We start from the raw sequence: 22,381 nt of genomic DNA on the forward strand, positions 1-22,381 counted from the left end.
TTTTTTTAAGAAGCCGATTCACTAATTTTCATTCTTATCTGAAGAAGTGTCAGGTTAAACAAGGCGAGCCCATACAGGCTACCGTGAACTGTTCTGAAATAAACTTTTCCATGCGATCCAACGGAAAAGAGCAGAAAGAAAAAGCGTTTACCTTGAAGTCGACCATGCCCCAACACCCTCTCTTTAAAAGTTTGCTCTATGCTGTCGACAAATGAGCAAGTGGCCTGTTGAGGAATTCAAAGTTAATGTCTGCAATGACTGAACAGAATATATATTTCTTCAAGTTTTTATAAAAGAAAAATTAAAAACCGTGTCACTCCTATGCTGACTGGTAGCTACTGGTTGACCGGTGTGATCGGATCAAGAGCTTTCAACATTTCCATCCATGTAACTTTATGACGCATTTTACAATTGCTGATAATTTAGCTTCAATGGGAAGTTTTGAATATTGAACGTGTTGGATATTTCTCCAGCATTTCTTACTGAATATAGAATTTTACTTCTAAGCCCCATTTTTGAGAGATGCGCTAAAAAGTGGACTAGATAGTAACGAGGAAAAACCGTCTAAGCCCTTAATTTGTATAGCAACCCACTCATTCCACTGTCAGTGTGAGAATTCTTCAAACCATTTTTCGTATATTTACCATACCTCGCCTTCGAATAAGTTAGGAAAAATCAAGATGGTGTTCTAAATGATCAAGTCACAAATTCTCGTTCTCATACCTAGTTACCTAGCTATAAAGTGTTATGAGAAGTTATGGATAGATCATTGCTGGGTTAAGGAGTTCAACTGACCTTTATTGTAAAATTTCCAGGTTGGCTGTCTGTGTTAAAAGTAGCCGAGAATGATGTGTTCACACAAGACAAGTCAAGTGCGGAATTCACTGATACATTTTGTCCAAGGGTTGAGATATTCAGTTCCAACGGGCAGTCCGGGCAATGTACACCCTCACAACAGAACCGATAAAAACCTGTTTCACAAGAAAAGCAAAGGTCTTCCTGTCTCAAAATTATGACAAATACGTCTGTTCATTGTTGGTTGTTTTAATTAATCAAAATGGAAAACCACTTTTTAAGATTACAGTGTCTGTTTATAAATGCGATATTATTAAGTCTGTAAAGCTATAGATTTTGCAACAGAAGTTAAATTTTTCCGATCTTTTTAAATAACTTAACTTATATTCCAATCCTCTTAAAATTTGGAACCAACCTGAAATACGTAACTGCAAACCAACGACACCAAATAGTACCGTTTTGTGATTCTGCAGTGTTACCTCTAATCTGTGTGTACCTGTTGAAAATTCAAATTAAGGTGGTGATTTTGCAAACAGTACTAAGTAAAGGTTATCTAGTAAAGATATTACTTGGTGTACAGTTGGAATTTATGAAACAAAACTGTCAATTTCCTAAGTTTTTTTTTACAATATTTGAATTTTTATGACACTTTTAAAGAATTGCAATGCGTATTTCATCTTGAAACCGTTTTAAAATCATATATATATTATCCGAACGATTGTCAATGAACTGTTTCAAGTTGAGTGATTTGAAGGTAAATACTGGAGTTAATTTCATTTAATTCTTCAAAAGTAATTAACATTACTTGTAGCTTATGCATTCCTTTTTTTCCTCGTAAAAATACATCGCTTACACAACAGCCCATATATTCACTGAACACAGTTTTGAGTTTTAGAAACAAATTCACACAGTCTGTTGTAAAAAAGCAACCCAGGAAAGTTACCTGGATAAGTCCAAAAAAGTCTTGCTCCCGTGATAGGACGTTCATATTCTCCACTTGGTTTGCGCATGCCCACAGAAATGTGGTCGCCGCCACTCATTTCTCTCATAAAAGCTTCCATTTTATAAAGTCGACACTTGTCAAGAAAAATTGGTTGAGACATTTGTTCTGGGTACCTTCAAAGAGAAAGAACTCAAAATAAGGAGAAACAAAAAAAGGCTCGCATACTGCACGACAAACTCTATGAAAACTCTTAACCGAAGTTACTCTTTTTTATTGTGCAGAAGTGATACTTATGGTAGAAAAGTGATCCAAACGAATTTTGACGACTTGCTTGCTTTGTTGCCACGAAGTTTGGAGCAAAATTTAACGTTTTCTGTTAATAAAAAACGAAAATACCGAAATAGAAAAAGGTCGAGGAAGCGAAATCTTAAGAAATTCTGCATTAGCAAACACAATTTCAAGCCAGAAAATACACTGTATTTGAACAAACAAAAACCTACAGAGGTAATTTTTTTTTTTTTTTTTGGGGGGGGCAGGGGTTTTTTTTTTTTTTTTTTTTTTTTTTCCCTTTTTTTAAATTATTTTTTTTTTTTTTTTTTTTAATTCGTTTATTCAATAGAAAAGAGGTAAATGGCGTTCCACATACATGTACATGTGTGTCACTCACTTGTTCCACTGCTGATGACCAGTCCATTTTTTAAAGGTAATGATAGGTTCCTTTGTTACACTCTCCTCAGCATTGTGGTCTTTCGCTTTAATAACATCATCGTGCTTCCATAACTCACACCAATCATCACACGACAGGTAAAATGTGTAGTTTCCTCTTTCAGGGACCTAAAAAAACACATGACTTTCACTCTTTCAATATTGATTAACACTGTTCGAAGAAACTTGCAACTTTCAATTCCATTTTTTGTTGTTGAGCAATTTGCTAAGTTCCGTTTGAGTTTTGGCGAGTTATTTTTTTTTTTTCATTTTCCCGTATAAATTAAAACAATACCACCTCTGTGTCACATAAGAAAATAATTACCCTATGGCAAACTGGTTATTCACAGACTGCGTTAGATTAGCAACATTTAAATTTCAAATCGCCAAACCACGTTTTAACGTAAGCTACAACTTGGAGGGCAAGAAAGGATTTTCTAAGAACGGTTTTCTTGGCCTTTCACACAGGGGGAGGTGACTCTGTTGTAAGCAATCTTTACTCCAAACAATAAAATAGTCGTATTTTTAGAATTAAACTGACTGGTGAAAATTGAACTACTGTAAAGGCGTAATAAACTGCGCGAAAAACTTTTCACATCACTTATAGATGTTTTACCTGTAAATAGCTTGTCAATCGTTGAACGTATTTCTCTGCCACATCGACTGGTGCATCGAAGTCCGGCATAATGATTCGGCTTTCAGGTGGATTTTTAAACGCAGGATGTTGACGCATCGTTGCTGCTTTGTTCTTGTCGTATTTTACATTATACCACCCTTCACGTAAAACTCCGTGTGCCTCTCCAGAAAATTCTGCAACAAACAAAGTGTGAAAAAACTTTCAAGTAATTTTTTTACATTCGTTAAATTTAGCCTGTAAAATCTAGTCCTGGTCTATGTTTGACCAATCGAATGTTAGATTTTTATTAATTTGTAGATTGGCTTCATTATACACCCTGTCTAAATAAAATTCGTTTTTTTTATTTTCTTTACGCTTCTTTTTTATTATAGATTTTTTTAATCGCATAAGCTGCACGAGTTAGGAAGGTTTTCGCAGTCCATTACAGTACGGAGGTGCTAATACGTGTAACTTACCAATTGTTCTCACGACAACGTGGCAGAGAACTAGCGTGACATTATCTCCAATCAGCGTCACTGTTACGTAACTACCGCGCGCTGGTGGAGAACATTGTACTTTGTAGCCCTGTGTTTTCCCATACTGCAGTGACCCTGTACAAGTTGGGTCTAAACCGGTTTGACTGGTAGAAACAGTAATGTTGATCCTGCCAATGTCACGAGGACAGCAATCGATTTTATCGTTGATTTCAACAGATTCTACATACAATTGTTTTCCAAGGGTGACTTGCCACCAAGGGTTAGTCTCCTAATTAAAAATGAAACAAAATGACAAGCAATTATGCAAAAACAAACTCAAAAAAAACACACGCAAATTTGTATAGTAAATTAGTTTTAATCGTTTTATGTTTTACAAGTTTAACAAAGTTCTTTGTCAGGAAAGAACGAAAATCCACTTGCACGAATACACATACTCCACAGAAGAAGAAAAAAAGAAAGGGGAAAGGGTAGACCAGCCTCGATTGATTATCCAGAGAAAACAACCACGATGTTTATAGATATTATGGCAAGTGACAGTTTCATTCTGATTTTTTCTTACCTTTTTAGAACGAAAGCAAGTGGTGTAAGAACTATCAATGGCTATGAAGGAATCAAACGGCAACAGAGCACTTGAACTTTGTGTCGCACTACCGTGCGTCAATGAATCTACTGTATGATAAAAAGAAGACAATGAGCGTTAATTTATAAGCAAAAACATTTGCGTTTACTGGCGTTAAGTACTCTAGACTGTTTTTTGCTGTTTTCAGTTTAAATTTGTTTGGTTGTTTACTTTTCGTTGGTGTTCTCTGTTTTACACAATCATGAAACTAAAAGAAAGCAAGATTTAAAGAAAGAAAAAAACAGACCATCTCTGATAACTTTTTAAGGCTTGGTGCAAGATTTTTCTTTCAATGAATGTGTGGTAAAACTCATTTTAATATTCGATTTTCCACCAAGCCTCACGTGACATTTTAAAACAAATGCAAAACGGCCTGCCTCAAAAATGGCCCTTTCATTTCGAAGGAACCATTATACCCAGTACAATATATTATACCATTGCAACTTACCGGATTTTTTCTCGCACAAAATGTTTAACTCTAACCCACAGTTAACGTTCTTTATCCCGGACGAACCAGCGGCCAAAACAGCACAGGTTAGGGATTGTTGATTACGGGTAGGATACCCCGGCATCCACAAAGAGTCATTCAACAGGCTGCCATCAATCCACATCCAACCGTCCCGAGACTTCAGACCAAAGTAAAAGTTGTCGGGTTTTGGTGTCATTCCTTCTAGCATGTTGGAAAATGCATATCTCAAACCTTCCCGCTTTATCTTAGCCAAGGTGCCTCCTTCACGATTGCACCGTTCCAATGCTTGTTGCCAACTTTTGACATTATTGGTATTTACGGAGAAGCAGCCTCCATGGAAAGGGAAAAAGTTGGATTTACACGCCAAAGGTCCTGCGTAAAACAAGTAAAAGGATGTAATCTATATCTATATTCTCTATTTCTATGGCCTTACTTGTAGGCTTCGGGCCTTTCTAACTACAGTTAAACCCCGATGACTACAACCCTCAGTAACTCGAACCACCCGCTAACTTGAACCTTTTTCGATTCCCCTTCAGGTCGTTTTCTTACTAATTTTACCCTCGCTAACTCGAACCCCCGATAGTTCGGACCGTTTTCGATTTCCCTTGAAGGTTTGAGTTCAGTATCGGGATTCAACTGTAAAATGTATTCAATCAAACAAGTAGGTTTGCTTTTGCCTACCCTGAGTCTCTTTCTAGCTGCTGTGCTATATTAAACAGTTCACAGACAGTTATTTGAATAAGAATTTGAAAAAACTGTGGATTGAGTATGCAATAACCATTTAACTGCGCGCGCAGTTCTTCCTCTGCACGTCCTTATTTTACTGCGCTGCGCAGTCGCTCTGACGTCCCTCAGTGACCAGACTGATGCCCCCGCTCGACCAGGCTGTCACGCAAGGTTAAAAGCAGAAAACACACTAATAAATTTAAATGCTTTGGTGATAAGCATGTTAGCGTAGATGTCCGATTTTGAAGCGACCAAAAATAAAATTATGTAAAGAAAATCTATTAGCGGCAAAATCTGAAATAAATACCATACGTTGATTCAAAGAATGCGCTGACATGACATTTCACTTTCGATCGGCTAGCCACCGAGTCATGTAATTTTAAAGCTATTAATCATCTACCTCAAATCTCTCTTTTTTTACTGCGAGTATAGCGTCTATGAAGGAAAATAGACATGCCGATCGGTATGTTGCTGGACCTGTGAAAAAGTTCAGCGTCGCGGGGGATCCGGCTGAAGTCCATAGTAATAAGTCTCAGTTTCGTATAGAAGAAAATATGAGCGAGAGAGAATTGGGTGAAGAGATCTTAATTGATGGATGGGAGCTGGTAGGGAGAAAGTGCGGGTTGTTGGTGGGGGGGGGATGAAGAGATGGGAGAGAGGGGCTGGGGGGGAGTTTAAGCTCTAGAGTTTTTTTTGACAGACTATCCCCTCGCAGGCTGGCGAGGTAGGTAAATGTTGCTGCATGTTAGCGTATTGTCTTGAAGGAGCATTAGCGGGATTTAATGTGTAGATGTAATAGTATATCGGACATGAGTCACGAAGCTGCGCTACCATTTGGAATATGAAGACAAGAATGAATGCCAGCGGATTTGGGAGATGGATCACGCAATGCTCTAAGAAGTATCTCTTATAGATTTAATTCGATAGCGTTATTTTTGAGCAGAGGAAATGTCTATGCCCTTGAAGGACGTATGTCCGGGAATAGTAGAAAAAATTTAGTGCCAATTTTTAATTATGCTCAATATTCCATTGCCGGTTACCAATCTTTACACGGTAATCAATCACCACTGGATTGATTTTCGGATAGGATGTGGATTATTGAATTAGCATATAAGAAAAATGTTTAATTTTGGATGGACAGTCAACCATAATGACGCAAGTTAGAGGGGAGGGAGGGGGCCCGCCGGCGGAACCAGCGGTTAAGCTCTAAGAGCTCTTGTTTGTGTGCATCCTTGAGTCGATATTTCAATGTACACTTCAATCACTGATCGATTAGTTAAGCTAAAGAACTAAAATTCTGTAATACAAGCATTAACTGTCCATAATATAAGCATACTTACTGGTCTGTTTGCACATTGTTTTAACCTTGATGATTTGATCCACCGACAATGCCTGATCATAAACTTGTAAGCAGGAGATCCTACCGCGAAAGTACAAATTCACTGAATTATTTTTGCTCATAGCTCCAACTCTAACATTGGAAGCCGTTGCAAGTTCCATCTTTGCTTTCACAACCCTTCTGCATGACGATTTTATTATTGACAAAAATTGTCGCAAACCCTGTGTGGTAGTCGTACGTGGTTCCAATAAAGTTCCAGGCGTCCGCTTTTAGAACGTTCGTCTTATATCAGCCAAAAGCCTTTCAGAGTCTTTCCTTCCATGTATCTTACTTTAATGCCCAGTGTTGAATGGGATACCCGCAACGAGAAGCCATAATACTCGGGCTTCATGCTTGTAAATGGGGCCGCTAGATTTGCGAAGATGTACCCATGCGAAAACACTGATCGAGAACCGAGTGTCAAGTGCTCCAGTGTTGTTTAGTTCTATATAGCTGCCTTCATCACCGCTAAAGAAGAAGGAGCCATTTGGATTTCCAAAAGGACCTGGTGCAAATGTGATGTTACTTGACACAGTATTTGTGGCTCCATTTGGACTCATATCCACAGTTCCATTGGTGCCACTCAGCGAAAAAAGAGCAATGGGCAGAGGAACAGCTTGGAATAAAAACAACGTAAGTAAAGGAATAACGGGGATTTACTCAAAGTCAATACAAAAACTGTTCACTCTCCCTAGATTGGTCAACTGTGAGCAAATGGAATTAAGAATTTAAAAAGTGCTCATTCTTGCTAGACGTTTTTTTTTAATAATCTGAAAGGAATCTAACCAAAACTCGAACCTCTTGTTTTAGGTTTTACAACGAAAAAATCATCGTGTGATATGCAGTATAAATGTTATTAAAAATGTAAATGCTGTTTATAGTGGTCAATGCACTTAGGCACACCAAGATAGTTCTCAGGCATGCCACTTAAAACTGAAACCCCGAAACAAAATATTTCAAACAAACTTAACTGACGAGCTTAAGAATCCCAAATGGCGAGAGGCAGACCAGTTTGCTGTTTACAAGCATGACCGAAGAGTTGACCTAGGGTTTACCGAGAAACAACTCCATCAAATGGTAAGAGTGGGACTTGTACTTGGGACGTCTAGATATCAAGATAGTCGCCCTAACCACTCGGCCACGCTGCCTCCAGTTTAGAGCTCAGCAGTATAGCACTATTCTACTTCCATATTGGTGCATAATCATTAAATTCCCATCTAACAAACGAACTAGTCTTTAAATTGCATAAAAATTGATAACAACATAACAGAAATAACGGTAATCAATTTGACAGTATAAAAAACAGACTGCCAAATAAAGCGCCAACCATAAATGATGATAAGATTGAAGAACCTAGTTTCTTGAAGACATTATAATTATCACAAGACACAAGACATACCAAGAGGTTGTTCACAGATGTAACCGAGTTTGGTGTCACATGGTAAATCATTCCACCGCCATCCATACCCATCCCAGCTTGGATTCGATCGGGCGTGCAAAAAAGACCCGCATTTTCCGTCTCCACTCGGTTCTTTGGGACCCCACAGATCATTTGTAGTCGAAGCCTCTTCCCCATCTAACCACAACCAGTGTGACGCGCTGCTTTGTGACCCAAGGAACAAATCGCGGTCTTCGAACTTGATTTCTCTCCTATGTCGGGCTAGAGCTTGCAATGTGACCTCGTCATGTGCAACAGCAAGTTCGGCATTCAATTTGTGGCAGAAGCTTCGCGCGTATTTCCATTGCCGACTTGATTGGAAAGAGAACAAATAACACGACTTTCCGGCTTTGTACCAACCGGGCTCGCAGCCGGAAATTAAACGATTACCTGCAAACAAGATACTTTATGATATTAATCTGGCCTAGACGGCATGTCAGACCTAGATAAATATTTCGGAATTTTTTTTTTCATCTTAATTAGACGGAAATTACCAACAATGGAGCTCCGTCACCATGCTAATAATAATCGATATTAACAGGGTGACCCCCAGCGCAAGACGGACAACGGGGGCCGTGTAATGTTATTGTAATGTAGAAAACTGCCACCAAACCGGATAACAAAACCGGAGAAATAGTGTTATCCTGAGACTGAGTTAGAAAGCTTTTTGTTGAAATGCAAAATGCTCTGGTAATCGGCCAGCTTCTATTGTCTTACAGGAGCACATTCTCGTAAACGACCAGTTCTAGTTCCGACCACTTTCCGAAATCGCGAGGTGGTCCCCTACGAGAGCTTCAACTGTTGTTCGGTTTACCAAGGAAGAGAAACACCAAAGAGTTCAAAAAATTGATAAGAAATAAGAAGATGGGGTGGTATTAAAAAAACGTAATATCTTTAGGCTCAATTTTTCAAGATGACATGACTCCTTTAAATTCATGGCTAAAACAAAACCGACCCGGTAAGAAATAAAAATTGCGACTTTTTTTAACTCATTTCGATACTTCTCAAACTTTACAATCCACTTAACTTACTGTTACCTCTTAATTTTTATAAGGTATTTTTTCTAATTTATAAATAATTTTATGCACTCAAACAGTGAGTATAAAGATCGCTACAGAACCCAGTAACAAATTTACCTGATTCAGTAACATTATGAGCATAAAAAGAAAAATCCACTTTTCCCTTGCAACAAGTCACATTTTCGTGATCATCCAGGCTAATCATCTGTCCATCATTACTACTGTCAATCAAATAAATCTTCCTGGAATTGTGTCCTACACTCTCGTTATTCAGAACAACGACGTCGAGGGGAAAGTTTTCATAGTTAGAAGGATTCAAGTTTGACGTTACAAAACTGTGTTCACTAGTAGCTTTAGCGTAGATAAAGTATGCTGTCTCTTTTGGATTTGCTCGTGGATGCTCGAGAGTGAATCGGAACTCTTCGGTGTAGAGATCGTGTTCAGCGGGCTGAGTGGATATTCGGAAGTCTTTACCCTTATAAGAGGACACATAGTAGGTTGTTTCGTCTGCAAATGAAAGATTCGAGAAAGTCAAAATTTAAAAACACCAAGGAAGTGTTAAGTTGGTTGACACATTGTTAGCACTTTGGTAAAAGTATTCTTCGGTTTGGTGAAGGTGGTCATGGACTAAAGATTCGCTGCCCTGAAATAGATGTATATAGGCTACAAATACCTATTCGTCGGCAAGTTCCTCTTTGAAACGAAATGTCGTCCAACGCTGCATCACCTTGATAGCTGCTGCCTCTAACTCCATCGATAATAATCTAGAAAAGGAACAAAACACGGAAATAACGTCATTCATTACTTTTAAACATGTATCCTTACAGCGCAAGCCAACACGAGAACATTTTCTGATTGGATAATTAATATACCGAATTAGTAGAAACTCAGCTGTGTTCTATTGGAAATCCGCGAATCTGATTGGTTCTCCCACTGTTTTCTATTCGCCGATAGAAAACAGTCGCGCGCGCGTAGCTTTTTAAGCGGTAAATATTCTTGATTTTTGTCTTCAAAGTGCACAATATTGTAGGTTTTGGACAGAAATCCTTTGGAGTTTCTACTAAAACAATTAGACTACTCGCCCTCGTTTTCTATGAGCGATAGTCAACTCGGCTGCGCCTCGTCGACTATTTGCTCATAGAAAACTCGGGCTCGTAATCTAATTGTTAAATAGAGGTGGCTAGTGGTGGATATATCTCCCACTAACTACTGACGTATATATACTAAAACAGTGAAATAATGTACCCCAAATGATGATTTTTGACTACTATATTCCTATCAAAGATTACCATTTTCGAGCACGAGTTGCTCGGAGGTGACTAGCTATATATAGCAAAGGATATTTGGAGTTTGAGTAGCCAATCAGCGCGTTCCAAAAACGCTATCCACTGTTTTAGTATATACTGATAGTGGAAATCTACAAGTGTTGTTGAAACTAAGGCCATAACACATTATTTTGTTATCAAACACTACAAACAAACATTTCACAACTTACTTGATAGCTTTTAGTTTCGTTGATGCTTATTTCCCCTTGTATCCAGTAGTCTCCCCGTTCTTCAGACCTCAGCCAAACCGGTTTTAACTTGTTTGTAGCATGGCTTCTTGTATAAATAACTATGCAACCCATGGTGGCGCCATACATGTGGTAGTAAAACGTCATACACTGCGGTCCCCGCATCCATGGACTGGCAAGTCGCGCAGTGTCTCCCGGTTTTCGTGGACTACTAGTTTCAATATAAGCGTACATACCGCTTCCTTGATGGGAAAAAAGGTATACCGTATTACTTTAGTAACACAATTGCTAAACACAGTGGACTTTATAAGGTTTCATTAAAGTTCCCTCTGATTTAGTTCCCCTCTCCTGTTAAACGATTATTGCGTGACCACATATATCCAGGTTACTTGCTTAGTTAGGGGTCATGGAGGACAAAAATATAATGTGACCCTCCCTCTCAGTGTGATGTACGTGTGGAGCGTTTAACTAATTTTCAGAATTTCATTTCTGTTGCTCACTAAGCAAAGAATTTTGTTTTCATCTCTCGTCCTCTTCCACACACGCACACACACACCTTCACTTCTTCGCGCTATCTTTTGTTGTGGTTATAGTCATTGTTTCGTTGTTGGGTGCCCTGATCTTTCCTGGACCAGAAAAGATTTCATTACTGGAAATATCGGTCTTGATTAACAAATGAGTATTTTATTAAACTGGATATGTAATGAGAACTAATTCGTAGCCATTTAATTCCAGCTTTGCCTGTGTCTATGCCTGGAAATGATGAGGTAAAGTCTGCGTCGAGCCAAGTGGAGGCATACCCGCCCGGGTTTCTGTAGCATTAAGCGACTAGGAGTAGAAAACCCCTCCACCACCTAAATGGTATGCTAGTCCATCGCAATGTTACCCCCAGCATGAATTCGCCGGTACCCATTTATAAATCTGAGAGGAGATAGGCACTATGAGAGTAAAGTATGAGTAAAGTATCTTGGCAAAGAACACAACGGGGTGTCCCTGGCCAGCGCTGGAACTCGGATCACTCGTTCCGGAGTCCGGCGCACTAGCCATTAGGCTACTGTGCTTTCCGTATGCCTGGAGTAACCTGAAGCTTAAGGGACAAGACCTTGCCACTTTAGCGGGTATCACGCATCACATCGTTAAACTAGACGTCACCTGATGTATGATCAGAGCTTGGCCCAGTGTACCAGCTTGGAGTGCTGTATCTTAGAAGTGTCCATTCGAAACTGAGCATAGGGTCGTTCCTCCAGAAGCAAAAGTTGGCATCAAAGTTGCAATTCCCTTGAAAAATGAAAGATATAAAGTAAAGTAAACTTAAGTTGATGGAGAGTAAACGTAAAAGCCTAGTTTCCACTAGCGACGCAAGCACAAGCACAAGAGTAAGGATAAAAACAATTATTTCACCGTGAATACGGCCTCGACGCAAGCAAAAGCACAAACACATTGAATTTTCGTGCTTATGCTTGAACTTGCGTCAAGCACAAGCACAGGGGCCATTTTTTCATCCTGTTCGCGTGCTTGCGTTTGTGCTCGAGCTTGTGCTTGCGCCGCTAGTGAAAACCAGGCTAAAATGAAAAAGGATAGGAAACAACAATAAAAGTCATTTTTCTGATTACTTTCAAATTGAAGGAAACCTAAAGATCGTAATTTATAATATAGAAAAACAACAAAGGAGTAGTAATGACGAAAATAACCAAGGATGGTTTAATTTGGACTGACGACGATTAAGACGGATTACGAACAATAATTGCCACCTTTTTCAAGATGCGTTGTCCGTGACGCAGCTCCTTTAATACAACAATTATCCATTCACCCTTGTTGGATACGAGATTGTTATAACCAACTTATTGTTATGCGACTGGTTCGTTATTTATCACTTCGTATCCAACGGTATCTCATGGAATAGTTTTTAAAATATTCAATTATAAAGAGGTGGGCTTAACTTACAAACAGAAACTTCTAATATGAAACTGAAAAAAAACCAACAGCCAACATCGTACCACCAACAAATTGATGTCGAAGCATGATTTTTCAATATTCTTCATTCCTCATTATAAACAACCCCATATTACACAGACTTTGAAAAAGTGCCGTGTTTATTAAAGAAAGACGTGAGATTGATACCTTGTAAATTGTTTTGAGGTTCACTTTCGTCTTCACAAAGCCCATTAGTTAACATGACGTCATCTACAGCTATAACCCCTGTATGGTTTCTGCCAATTGTTGCTTGAAAGGAAACCTGAAACGGAAACAATTTTTTTTTATTTAGCGTTAAGTTTGTGAGACTTATAACTCTTAAAGTTATAAGTGACCGTAAGACTTCTTGTACTTAATGACAAATTCGCCAATCTGATTAATTTTTTCATCATTGACTATTCACCAAAATATCAGCGAGTTTTGCCCGCGAAATGGCAAATTATTCTGATTTTTGCCTTAAAATGTATATAATCGTTGCTTTCGTTGAATAATTTTGCTACATGTTAAAATTGTTAAGATGTCCTCCAGAGATTGATGTTTGTCTCCCGACCATTAAGAAACTGACATTTTTGGAATGATACACCTCACAAAATATAATTTATGGCACGCCTTGAAAAAGTAAGCCTAAAGTTAAAAATTTGTACTAATCAATCGTATTAAAATCTTTCCAAACTCAGCCAACTTCTTCCTTTTTGATTTATTATCAACGTTTCCCGGCCCCTCTATAATTAAAATGTTATACCAAAGTTTTCCTCTATTTAATTTTATTATTTAAATTTGGATATAGCTAGAATGACTTGAGTAAATATAACGTCAAATGGCTCCTTGAAATGCGCCCCTTGTTCCCTCCCTACCTGACATTCTCCGGTGTAGCCGATATCGACGCTAGCCTTTATCCACTGATCATCGTGTTCTCCTGTCTTTTGCAGCATCAAGTAAGCACCTGGTTGTTCTCGAAGGTGAAGTGACACATTAAGGTTTCCTAAATCAAGTCCATACATGTGGTAATAGAAACGGAGACATTTTGGTCCCCGGATGAGCGGACTCAATAGATGTGCAGACACTTGGGTCGTATTCGATGCCTCAATGTAAATGTAAAATCCATCTCCTGTGATGGTACAAAATGTGATTAATGCTGTTAAAACATTAGCATATGGAATGCAATGGCTAGCACTGAATGCACAAACACCGTGTACCATTGTTTGTTTGTTTGTTTTTTTGTTTTTTTTTTTTTTTGGGGGGGGGGGATAACTGCCTGTAGGTCGGAAAGGATGCAGTTCGCAAATCCTGTGACCTGCGATGAAATCTTAAAGGTTTTTTAGTTTATGAATGAGATCGTAGTTTTTGCAACAGTTGCTCCCCCCGCCCCGGCCCACCAATTTAAGCCCCCTGCTTTAAATTGTTCTTATTATTACCAGTGTGATCCCCACTTGGCCCAGATCCTTGGCTTGAATTTCCAGATGTCTTACGGTACCAAGTAATTTCGTCATTGGGCGGTGTTATCAGGTTACGCCATCCACAGTAGCCTTCATCAAAGGTACAGTTCACTGGAATTACAAATTACAAAATGTGATTAAGACTGAAAACAGTCTATGAATTGAAAGTTCTTCATAGGAACAGTGAGCTCTTTACTCACATGTACTACTTGCTAGTAGCAGGCCTCTTACGGGGCGAGTTACGACCAGACGCCCATGCAAAATATACTTAACAACACATTCTAATTATTCTTCATCATGTTCAAGTGCCAATGATGCCAATATTCTAATAGCAATCAGGATTGTGTTTAGTACAGAGTGCAGAACAGATCCGTGAATTTAACTATAATGCAAAACTGCAATATGCGTAGTCGTTTTTTTCTATCACTTCCATTACAATAATCGGAAAAAAAAAACTTAAGTTACTGCCCCTCTCTGTCCCAACGAAAGTGAATCACAGTCATCCTTGCTGTTTTGGGAATTCGCTCATAATAAAATCTCCATATAAAAAACAAACAGCTGAGCAGTTTCCGAGAAAATCTACCCTTTCTCCCCCTCCTACACTCAAATTATCGTGACAGAAAGCACGTCTTTCCTAACACTTTCGTTAACCTCCATTCAAGATGACTGTATGAGTTACAAGGCTTCTTTAGGATCAACTACAGTAACTTACTCACCCTGTGAGTGTTGTAGAAAGTCTACAGTGCGAGTGCTGAAGAAAGTATCACGAAGCAAAACTACTCGTATCTTTCAGCATGTATAACGTTACCTCTGAATGTTTCAGGTGGCGTGGGTTTGCCAACAGAGACACATGTTAGGTTCGTGCTGAAATTAAAGTCATCAACGGCGATATTTGATTCATATGTGACGCCTGCCACACCCTCGATTGTAACCTGAAGTAAATAAATCGATGAGATGTATTAAAATGTTTAAATATTGAAATAAATTGATATACTGAAGCTTTCAACACGTTACCATTTCGTTTATATACACTAAATTAAAGAAATGTTGATTAATTTTTATCACAGACGAGGATTACTATTTTCCCATTTCCAGTAAACATTTGGGTCGCATCGCTTATGGCTTATGCTTTTCATGGGTCAACGTTTCTTCAATCAGTTGTATACGTATAGTAAAAGATTTACTACTATTATTTAGTACTGTAAATTTAGATTATAATTCAACACTTCTACAAAATTAACCATAAGACGTCTGTACCTGGTAGGTCCCACTGTAGTTTATAGCCACGCAGCCCTTAGTCCAGTTGTTTGACAAGTGGTTTCCATAGCGACTCCATATCCTATGTTCACTGCCATTGATTCTAACATATACAGACAGAGACTCAACATTGCTGCCGTACATGGAGTAGAAAAACGTCATCCGCTGTGCGCCTCTCATCCAAGGGCTGTTAAGCCTGGCCTTCTCGTTATATTTACGCGGCTGAGAAGTCTCAATGTAGATATATGAGCCATTTCCTACAGGAAGTTGTTGTACCATTTTAATTTATTAGCGGGGGACACTGAAATGTCTAACATGATTTCACCTTACAGTGTCTGCAAAAAACTGCGCTAGAATATACAATGTATGAGCTTTATTTATTTGATGAATATCGAAAAAAAATATCATCTTTTTTCTCTCTCCGTGTCTATCTTATTGCCACGAAATATAAACACGGTAAATGTGCTACAAAAAAGAAGATGAAAGGAGAAAGAAGTGGCATTAAGGAAGTAATTTATGATTTTCTACCTGAGTGGTCGCTAGTCGGTCCCGTGTTAATGCTAGGAGTACTTCCTTGCCAAATCCGCCAATCAAAATGGTCGGTATGTTTGTCATCAGACCAGCTGCAAAGTGTGTTCTCATCAAAACTACAGTTTCCTAACAAAACGAAGATGGAAACCCATGAATTAAAATTTTTATTCATTTAAATTTGTAATTGTGTTGGCTCAGTAAATATTGTTGGCACACGTTTATCACCTCAGACTGCTTTACAGTCAAAATGAATGCCCTTTTACGCACATTTGCAATTTTGTGGCGTCGTGTTCCACTATTACTTGACAATGTGCTCAAGTAACTTGATGGAAAATGATTGAAAATGACTCGAGCAACTTGCCAATTTCCGCTTGACTGAACGTGCCATATGTTACCAATTAAACTGGGAAAATTGCCCAGCAAGTTGAAACGCGGTTCCTCTCACAGACTGTTGATTACAAAAAAAATGTCCATATGGCAATAACCTTCCCCCTGTTCCACACAAAAGTAGTCAGTATTTTAGTTTAACCGGAAGCAAATGTGAATTGAATTTGTAAGTTGCTCGAGCAAGTTGCCAACTAATATTAGGATATTGTACCGCAACATTAATATTACCGGTCGCACGGAATAGAACATACGGTTTGACTTCTTTGGAAGACTAGTACGTAATTGGGGATCCTCTCCTTGAGAAGCTCAGTTGAGCTTGCTAGGATCTCCTGCCATTGTAAACTACTGAATGAAATGATTGTACTTTTATTATGGGCGAATAAAGTTGACTTACGCAATGCGTTATGAGAACTGTTGCAAGAATGAATTTTCATTATCTAGAGAGAAAAAAATCTGGAATCTTGGCATGTTATTTTTTTACTAATGGGACCAAGTTGAAACTGGGAAAGCGCGAGACTTCGTGGTGAGTCAAGCTCATAGCAAACCACTGCAAACGCAAAACCCGTTTCGATGAATTAAAGAAACTATGAAAATCGACAAATATTCATGTTTCTATTTAAATATTTACGAACCAGTAGGTAAGAATTTGGTTAACTGTGAGCCGTTTATGATAAGCAGGTTGTAAAGAAACAAAAGCTATTTTACAAACCAAGTATCATTGTGAATTTGTTTCAAAAGAAGGGCGAACGTGGAACCGATTCTACTAATATCAATCCGAAACATTTTCTTAGCCAACAAATTACTGTATCTAATATTTTAAGCTGTGACGCCTGTTTACAAATGCGAACGCTTCCTCGAAATTTAATTAGCGATTTTTCATCCAGTCTGTTTATTTCACTAAAAAAAGCCAAACCGACGAAATCACTCTCCTAGTTTTGATAAAAGTTTAGTGAATATTGTTTACAAAACCTTGATGTTTTTGATAGCTTCAAATGAAATTTCTTCTTCTATTTATTTTTTAGGCTGATAACAAATAACTGCGAATTTTAATGATATTGAAAGGAAAAATTGTATCTATCCACCAGTACTGATAATTCCTTTTCTTCCCGTAGAGATTGGAAGAATGCCAGGTTATTCTGTTAGATTCAAGTAAAATTAGTTATTTTTTATTTAGGCGGCTAATTACAATTCATTGGTTTATCCCCATGTTGCCGCTCAATAACTGAAACAATTTTTGACTAACCAAGCCAACAGAAGCAAAGCCTTGGAGGAAAATGGATGATGATAATTCTAAAAAATTCATTGACACGATTTTTAAAGGAAAAACGAATTGAAACAACTAAACATCGAGGAATTTTACAACTTAAACGATTCCCGTGTGAGCTTTGTTATTAATTTTACACAAAAATTGTTAATTAGCTTGCGAATCTATTATCAGAGAAAGATAAAACTTACCGGTAGGGTCTTGCGACAGGCCACCTTTTATTGCAAGAAATCCGTACGCTAGAAATAACAAATACATTTCTTGACGAAATACCATCATATTCCATGCGTGTAATGCACTATCTGAAAATAAAGAGAAAATAGAAATAGTATTTTTAATTTCCCTGCTGCCGATTACGAAGTAAGCATTTACAACTGCGATCAATTTCAACCGTGGCGCTCAAAATGGTTCTACCAAAGGATGATGTTGAAATTTTCTTCGAGTTTTAAGAGTTCCTCATTGGAACTGAAGTCCAACTGGAAGAACCTGCAACAGCTTTTATCGATTTACAACAGGAAGCGTAAATGTTCCCCATTTACGTCAAGCCGGTCGAAATGTGTCAACTGACCAAATAGTGTCTGATGCAGTTTAAGCTATACATGGCCACCCGGTGGGCATTCGTTTTAATTTATGTCACACGCATGCTTGTCGCAAAATCAATATGCACCAAAACATTAAAACGACGTGAGGTATAAGCAAGACTCAAAGACATACAGAAACGCAGCTGGGCTGCACCTATGTGAAGATATTGGGAAACATTCCAAGCACCTCGACGCGACTCCTCTATATATACCAGCGCATAACGACTCCGGTTTCTTAAAGGGACTATGTCACGGGGATTTCGCAGATTTTTGTTCTTATTTTTTCTGAATTTATTTGTAGGCAACGTAACCCTAACTAAATATTTTTTTTAAACATCTAAAAGGAATATATATCTTTATTTTGGGGATAGAAATTAATTTACGTATATAAATATATATTTTTTTTAGACGGGCGGAAAAAAATTTAAAAATTTTTTTTTTCCTCCCACCCATACCCACCCAAATATGGTTTATTTTTTCTAAAAAAAATAGTATTTTTTTTTTTTATTTTTTTTTTTTTTTTTTCCTCCAAAAAAATTTTTTTTTTTAAATATATTTTTTTTTAAATACCCCTAAGCATGACGCGACTAAGACTTTTCCTACTCTACTGCTATTAATTGGGACATAGTCGTGATAATCCATGGAACGTATGCAGGACTATGTGTTTTCGGCAGAACATAAAATAGCAGTGATATAAGATAAAATGTTTCCCCCTGTGACGTGAGAAAGTCAAGGTTAAAATTGCCAGAATTTTAACAACAGGGTAGCTGTCGTTTGTTATGATTACATATCTTCGTTTATTAAGCTAATCATCTAGTTTACAGGCATATGAAGTAATAAATATTGAATACTGCCTTAAAATAGAAATAAAGTATTGAATATTTAAGTTTTTAACTTAAGGCCATCGAAGTCTTATCACCAATAAAAAATGAATAATGAATTTCCGACTGTCATGGATACGACTACATGTCGTGGATACATATTGCGCTTCTATCTCCTATAAGTGTCGCCTAGAGGAAACCAAAAGTGAAAAATGAAACTTTTGAAACATATTATTAGCGGCTTGCATAGATAAGAGTTTACACAAATGGATGATATAAAAACAATTATACCTCAGAGAAGGAACTCTGTTGGCAAACCCAAGTGGAGTTGATGCGTGTGAACGACGCAACAACGGAAAACAAGTCAACTGTTGGCGACAAATGTAACTTGTCCATATATTCTCACAAACAGTTTCCCAACTTCTTTGCCAAATGTTGTCGTTCACACACACCAACTTGAGTTTGCCAACATGAGTTTGTCAACTATAGTTTTTCGTGCGAAGGCCTCTTTACTTAGCGTAGCTGTACTTAAACAGCTGCTATTTGTGGCGACGTCTCTATTGTTTACGTACATTTAGAGGAGAAAAAGACTGGCAGTTGTTTGACAAGATTGCGTTAATTGTAGCCATGTCAGTCAAAACATGGCTTTTTCAGCTAGATTAAATTCATAATTATCCTCAAGTTCAAATAAATTTTGGTAACGCTTTTGGCCAGCTATAATCCTGCAAAACGGCATGTTTCTTTTTTAATTATTGTTATTTTTTGTTCTGTTTTTCTCCTGAGGCACCTACTATAGACACTTTTGAAAGCAGTATTGTGAAATATTCATTTTATTTGCAAACTAAAAATAATTTGCAAAATTTAAATCATAAGCCTAACTAGGACCGGTGCTATAAACAAAATTAATAAGTCATTACATGTTATCAGCACGGTATTGGATAACAAGGAGCTGTCTAAACTACCTTATATATTATTCCCACTAATTTTCGCGAGCAGTTATTCTCGCGGTTTTCTCTTTTTCAAAATAATCGCGAAATTTAATATGCGCGATAAAAACATTGCGCGAAAGTTAAACACGCGAAATTTCATACCATATTATACATCGAAACAATTAAAGTTTAAATGTTTGGAACTGCAACTAGCTACTTATCTTTAAGATATATTTCAGTCTTGTTTTCAACTAGCAAGCGCCCTTTGCCTGAATACTGTTTATTTTAGCATGTAAATTGGCCAAAGGCTCTTTAGTACAGTCACAAAAGTTTCCGTTTACAGGCTCCTTGCAGTTTCATTGAGCCAGACCTTTGATACTTCCAGTAGTTCCTTAGTCTTTGTCGACTGATCCATAAAACACTGACAAAATCGCGAAATTTAATACACTTTTGCTCTAATTTTTCACGGAATTGTGAAAATTAATACTCGCAAGTTCGGCTTCCGAATTATTCCGCGAAATTAGTAGTAATTAGTAAGTAGTAATTAGTAGGTAAGAAATTAGTAGTAGTAAGACTAAGGTGTGAGTCTCTCGGCTTCCGACGAGAATGGAAGTTGTGACGACCGCTATACGATTCCACATCCTGTGAGAGCCAGGAGCGGGTAGTCGGGGCGACACCAAGTAAACCAAGCAGCAAAATGGGATTCTCTCAGTAACTATGGCAAGATAAATGCATAATAAACTTACATGACAAAAAAAAAATGTTAACACAATTATATAAACTAAACAGCTGGATTTGCGGCGACGTTATTACTGCCACCTCACATTCAGGCTAGAAGTGGTGTTAAAAACTTTTTCTCAACTTCCAACAAAGGTTTTATACTTTTTTTGCCAACTAGGAGAAAAAAACGCCTGCCCGCAGGCTACGTCCACACAGCAGGTTTCATCAGAGGTTTTCCAGGCGCCGGCATTGAAATAAAAATATTGCCTGCGAGCATGCTTTGCTCTAGGTACCCGCCATGAATGTTTTAGTTTCCTCAAACGCCAGCGTGTTTCGTTTAGAAAGAAACAATTTATTACTAAATTACTTGCAAAAAAAAATCGCACGAAAACGTGTCCGAATTTTTTAAGCATCCGAACTATAGTACCGTTTAGCTTTTAAATACACAAACAAACCCGATGTGACATGGAGGAGCTTTGAGGTATAGTGGAGGCCGTGACCACGGAATTAGAACCAGAGGATGTTTTTGAAGATCTTCAAGCAGATCATTAACCGACTTTGAGTTGCAAAGCTTTTAGTTTCCTTTATGGAGTGAGCTGTAGTTCAGACACTGCCGATTGAATGATAGTATTTGTGTTATTTTCGCGTCAGTGTATCTGTAAAACCTTGAGGGTGCAGTACAACTATAATTTTCACAGATGATGTTTCAGCCTCAAGTAATTCGTGTTTTGTAGGGGTAATTTTACTTTATCTATGTCTTAGGACACTGTCCGAAATTTGTCCGAAATAAGATAAAAAGTGTGTGTAAATTAACCGTCCGAAATTTTTGGCTAGTAATGTAGTATGTTTGCTAAGATCACGATCATTTGCTGAAATTACCATTTGCAAATTACTGTAGAATTTTCCCATCATGAAATTTAATGAATAAACGAAGGCGAGTACTCTTAACTTTTTGACTTGAATTTTTTACCGAAACATGAGAAACATCTAAAAACCGCAAAGCCGCGCACTTCTTATGGCCCACGCCGCGAAATTTTAACCTGAGTCATCAACGTAACAGGTTGTTTCCTACATTTAAAAATGTTGTTAAATGAAAAGTGGGAAGCTACTTCAGAGAAGAAGGAAATTTTAACATTAACGAGCTTTTTTCATCTTGTTTGTAGATATATCTTAGGCATCCCTGTAGTTGCGGTTGGCCTTTATTAAATTTTGCCAAAACGGAATCAGTCACTTCATCACGAAGGAAGAATATTCCTCCACTCGCTTGGTTTTGGTGCACGGAATCGCGAGCAGCTGTATCACCTGGTTAATCTTATTGTAAAATCCTGTCACATACATGACTTACCGTACAGGAGGTTTTGCATTCAGGTTTTTCCTCTGAAGTGAACTTCTGCGATGCAATTTGTGGCTTTCTGTTTTCGAAGATGTATGCTTACGGACCCTTTAGTTGCTCGCGCAACCGCCGCAGGAGCGAACAAATTAAAAAACCGATACGGATGGAACGAGCGCGAACGGAAGTCGCGAGCTCGCTTTGCTTAATACTGAGAACACACGAAACGGCTATAGAAAAACTGTTCTTTAAGAGTTCTTAAACTGTAACTATGTCATGACAAAATATGAAACTAAAATGGAAATGTATGGGTAGGTTAGTTAGGAAATGAACCTTGGCTTTCAAAACTACTTGGTAAATATAGATTAATTGATGTCAAATTAAAATGATGTTTTAAGGTAACATTCCCTCTAATAGATGCTGTTGCAAAATA

At 37.9% G+C, this 22,381-nt stretch overlaps 1 protein-coding gene across 1 annotated transcript in view; it reads right to left on the reverse strand.

The window, feature by feature from the left end:
- Positions 1 to 22,023, reverse strand: part of LOC144632659 (uncharacterized) — a 72,787-nt gene extending 50,764 nt beyond the window's left edge. The window contains 26 exon segments of the mRNA XM_078491382.1: positions 152 to 224; positions 796 to 971; positions 1,211 to 1,291; positions 1,739 to 1,911; positions 2,406 to 2,572; positions 3,060 to 3,253; positions 3,536 to 3,824; positions 4,116 to 4,225; positions 4,624 to 5,016; positions 6,711 to 6,885; positions 6,887 to 6,997; positions 6,999 to 7,092; positions 7,094 to 7,364; positions 8,148 to 8,576; positions 9,323 to 9,712; positions 9,879 to 9,969; positions 10,701 to 10,960; positions 11,871 to 11,996; positions 12,840 to 12,954; positions 13,547 to 13,800; positions 14,108 to 14,239; positions 14,937 to 15,060; positions 15,386 to 15,642; positions 15,914 to 16,042; positions 17,759 to 17,869; positions 21,964 to 22,023. Of these exon segments, the coding sequence (XP_078347508.1) occupies positions 152 to 224; positions 796 to 971; positions 1,211 to 1,291; positions 1,739 to 1,911; positions 2,406 to 2,572; positions 3,060 to 3,253; positions 3,536 to 3,824; positions 4,116 to 4,225; positions 4,624 to 5,016; positions 6,711 to 6,885; positions 6,887 to 6,997; positions 6,999 to 7,092; positions 7,094 to 7,364; positions 8,148 to 8,576; positions 9,323 to 9,712; positions 9,879 to 9,969; positions 10,701 to 10,960; positions 11,871 to 11,996; positions 12,840 to 12,954; positions 13,547 to 13,800; positions 14,108 to 14,239; positions 14,937 to 15,060; positions 15,386 to 15,642; positions 15,914 to 16,042; positions 17,759 to 17,869; positions 21,964 to 21,982 (4,744 nt within the window). The 5' untranslated portion in view covers positions 21,983 to 22,023.
- Between the last annotated feature and the right edge of the window lie 358 nt (positions 22,024 to 22,381).

This window comes from Oculina patagonica, chromosome 1 (assembly GCF_052425735.1).
Source record: "Oculina patagonica isolate OP01 chromosome 1, crgOcupat, whole genome shotgun sequence".
Taxonomy (NCBI): Eukaryota; Metazoa; Cnidaria; class Anthozoa; order Scleractinia; family Oculinidae; genus Oculina; species Oculina patagonica.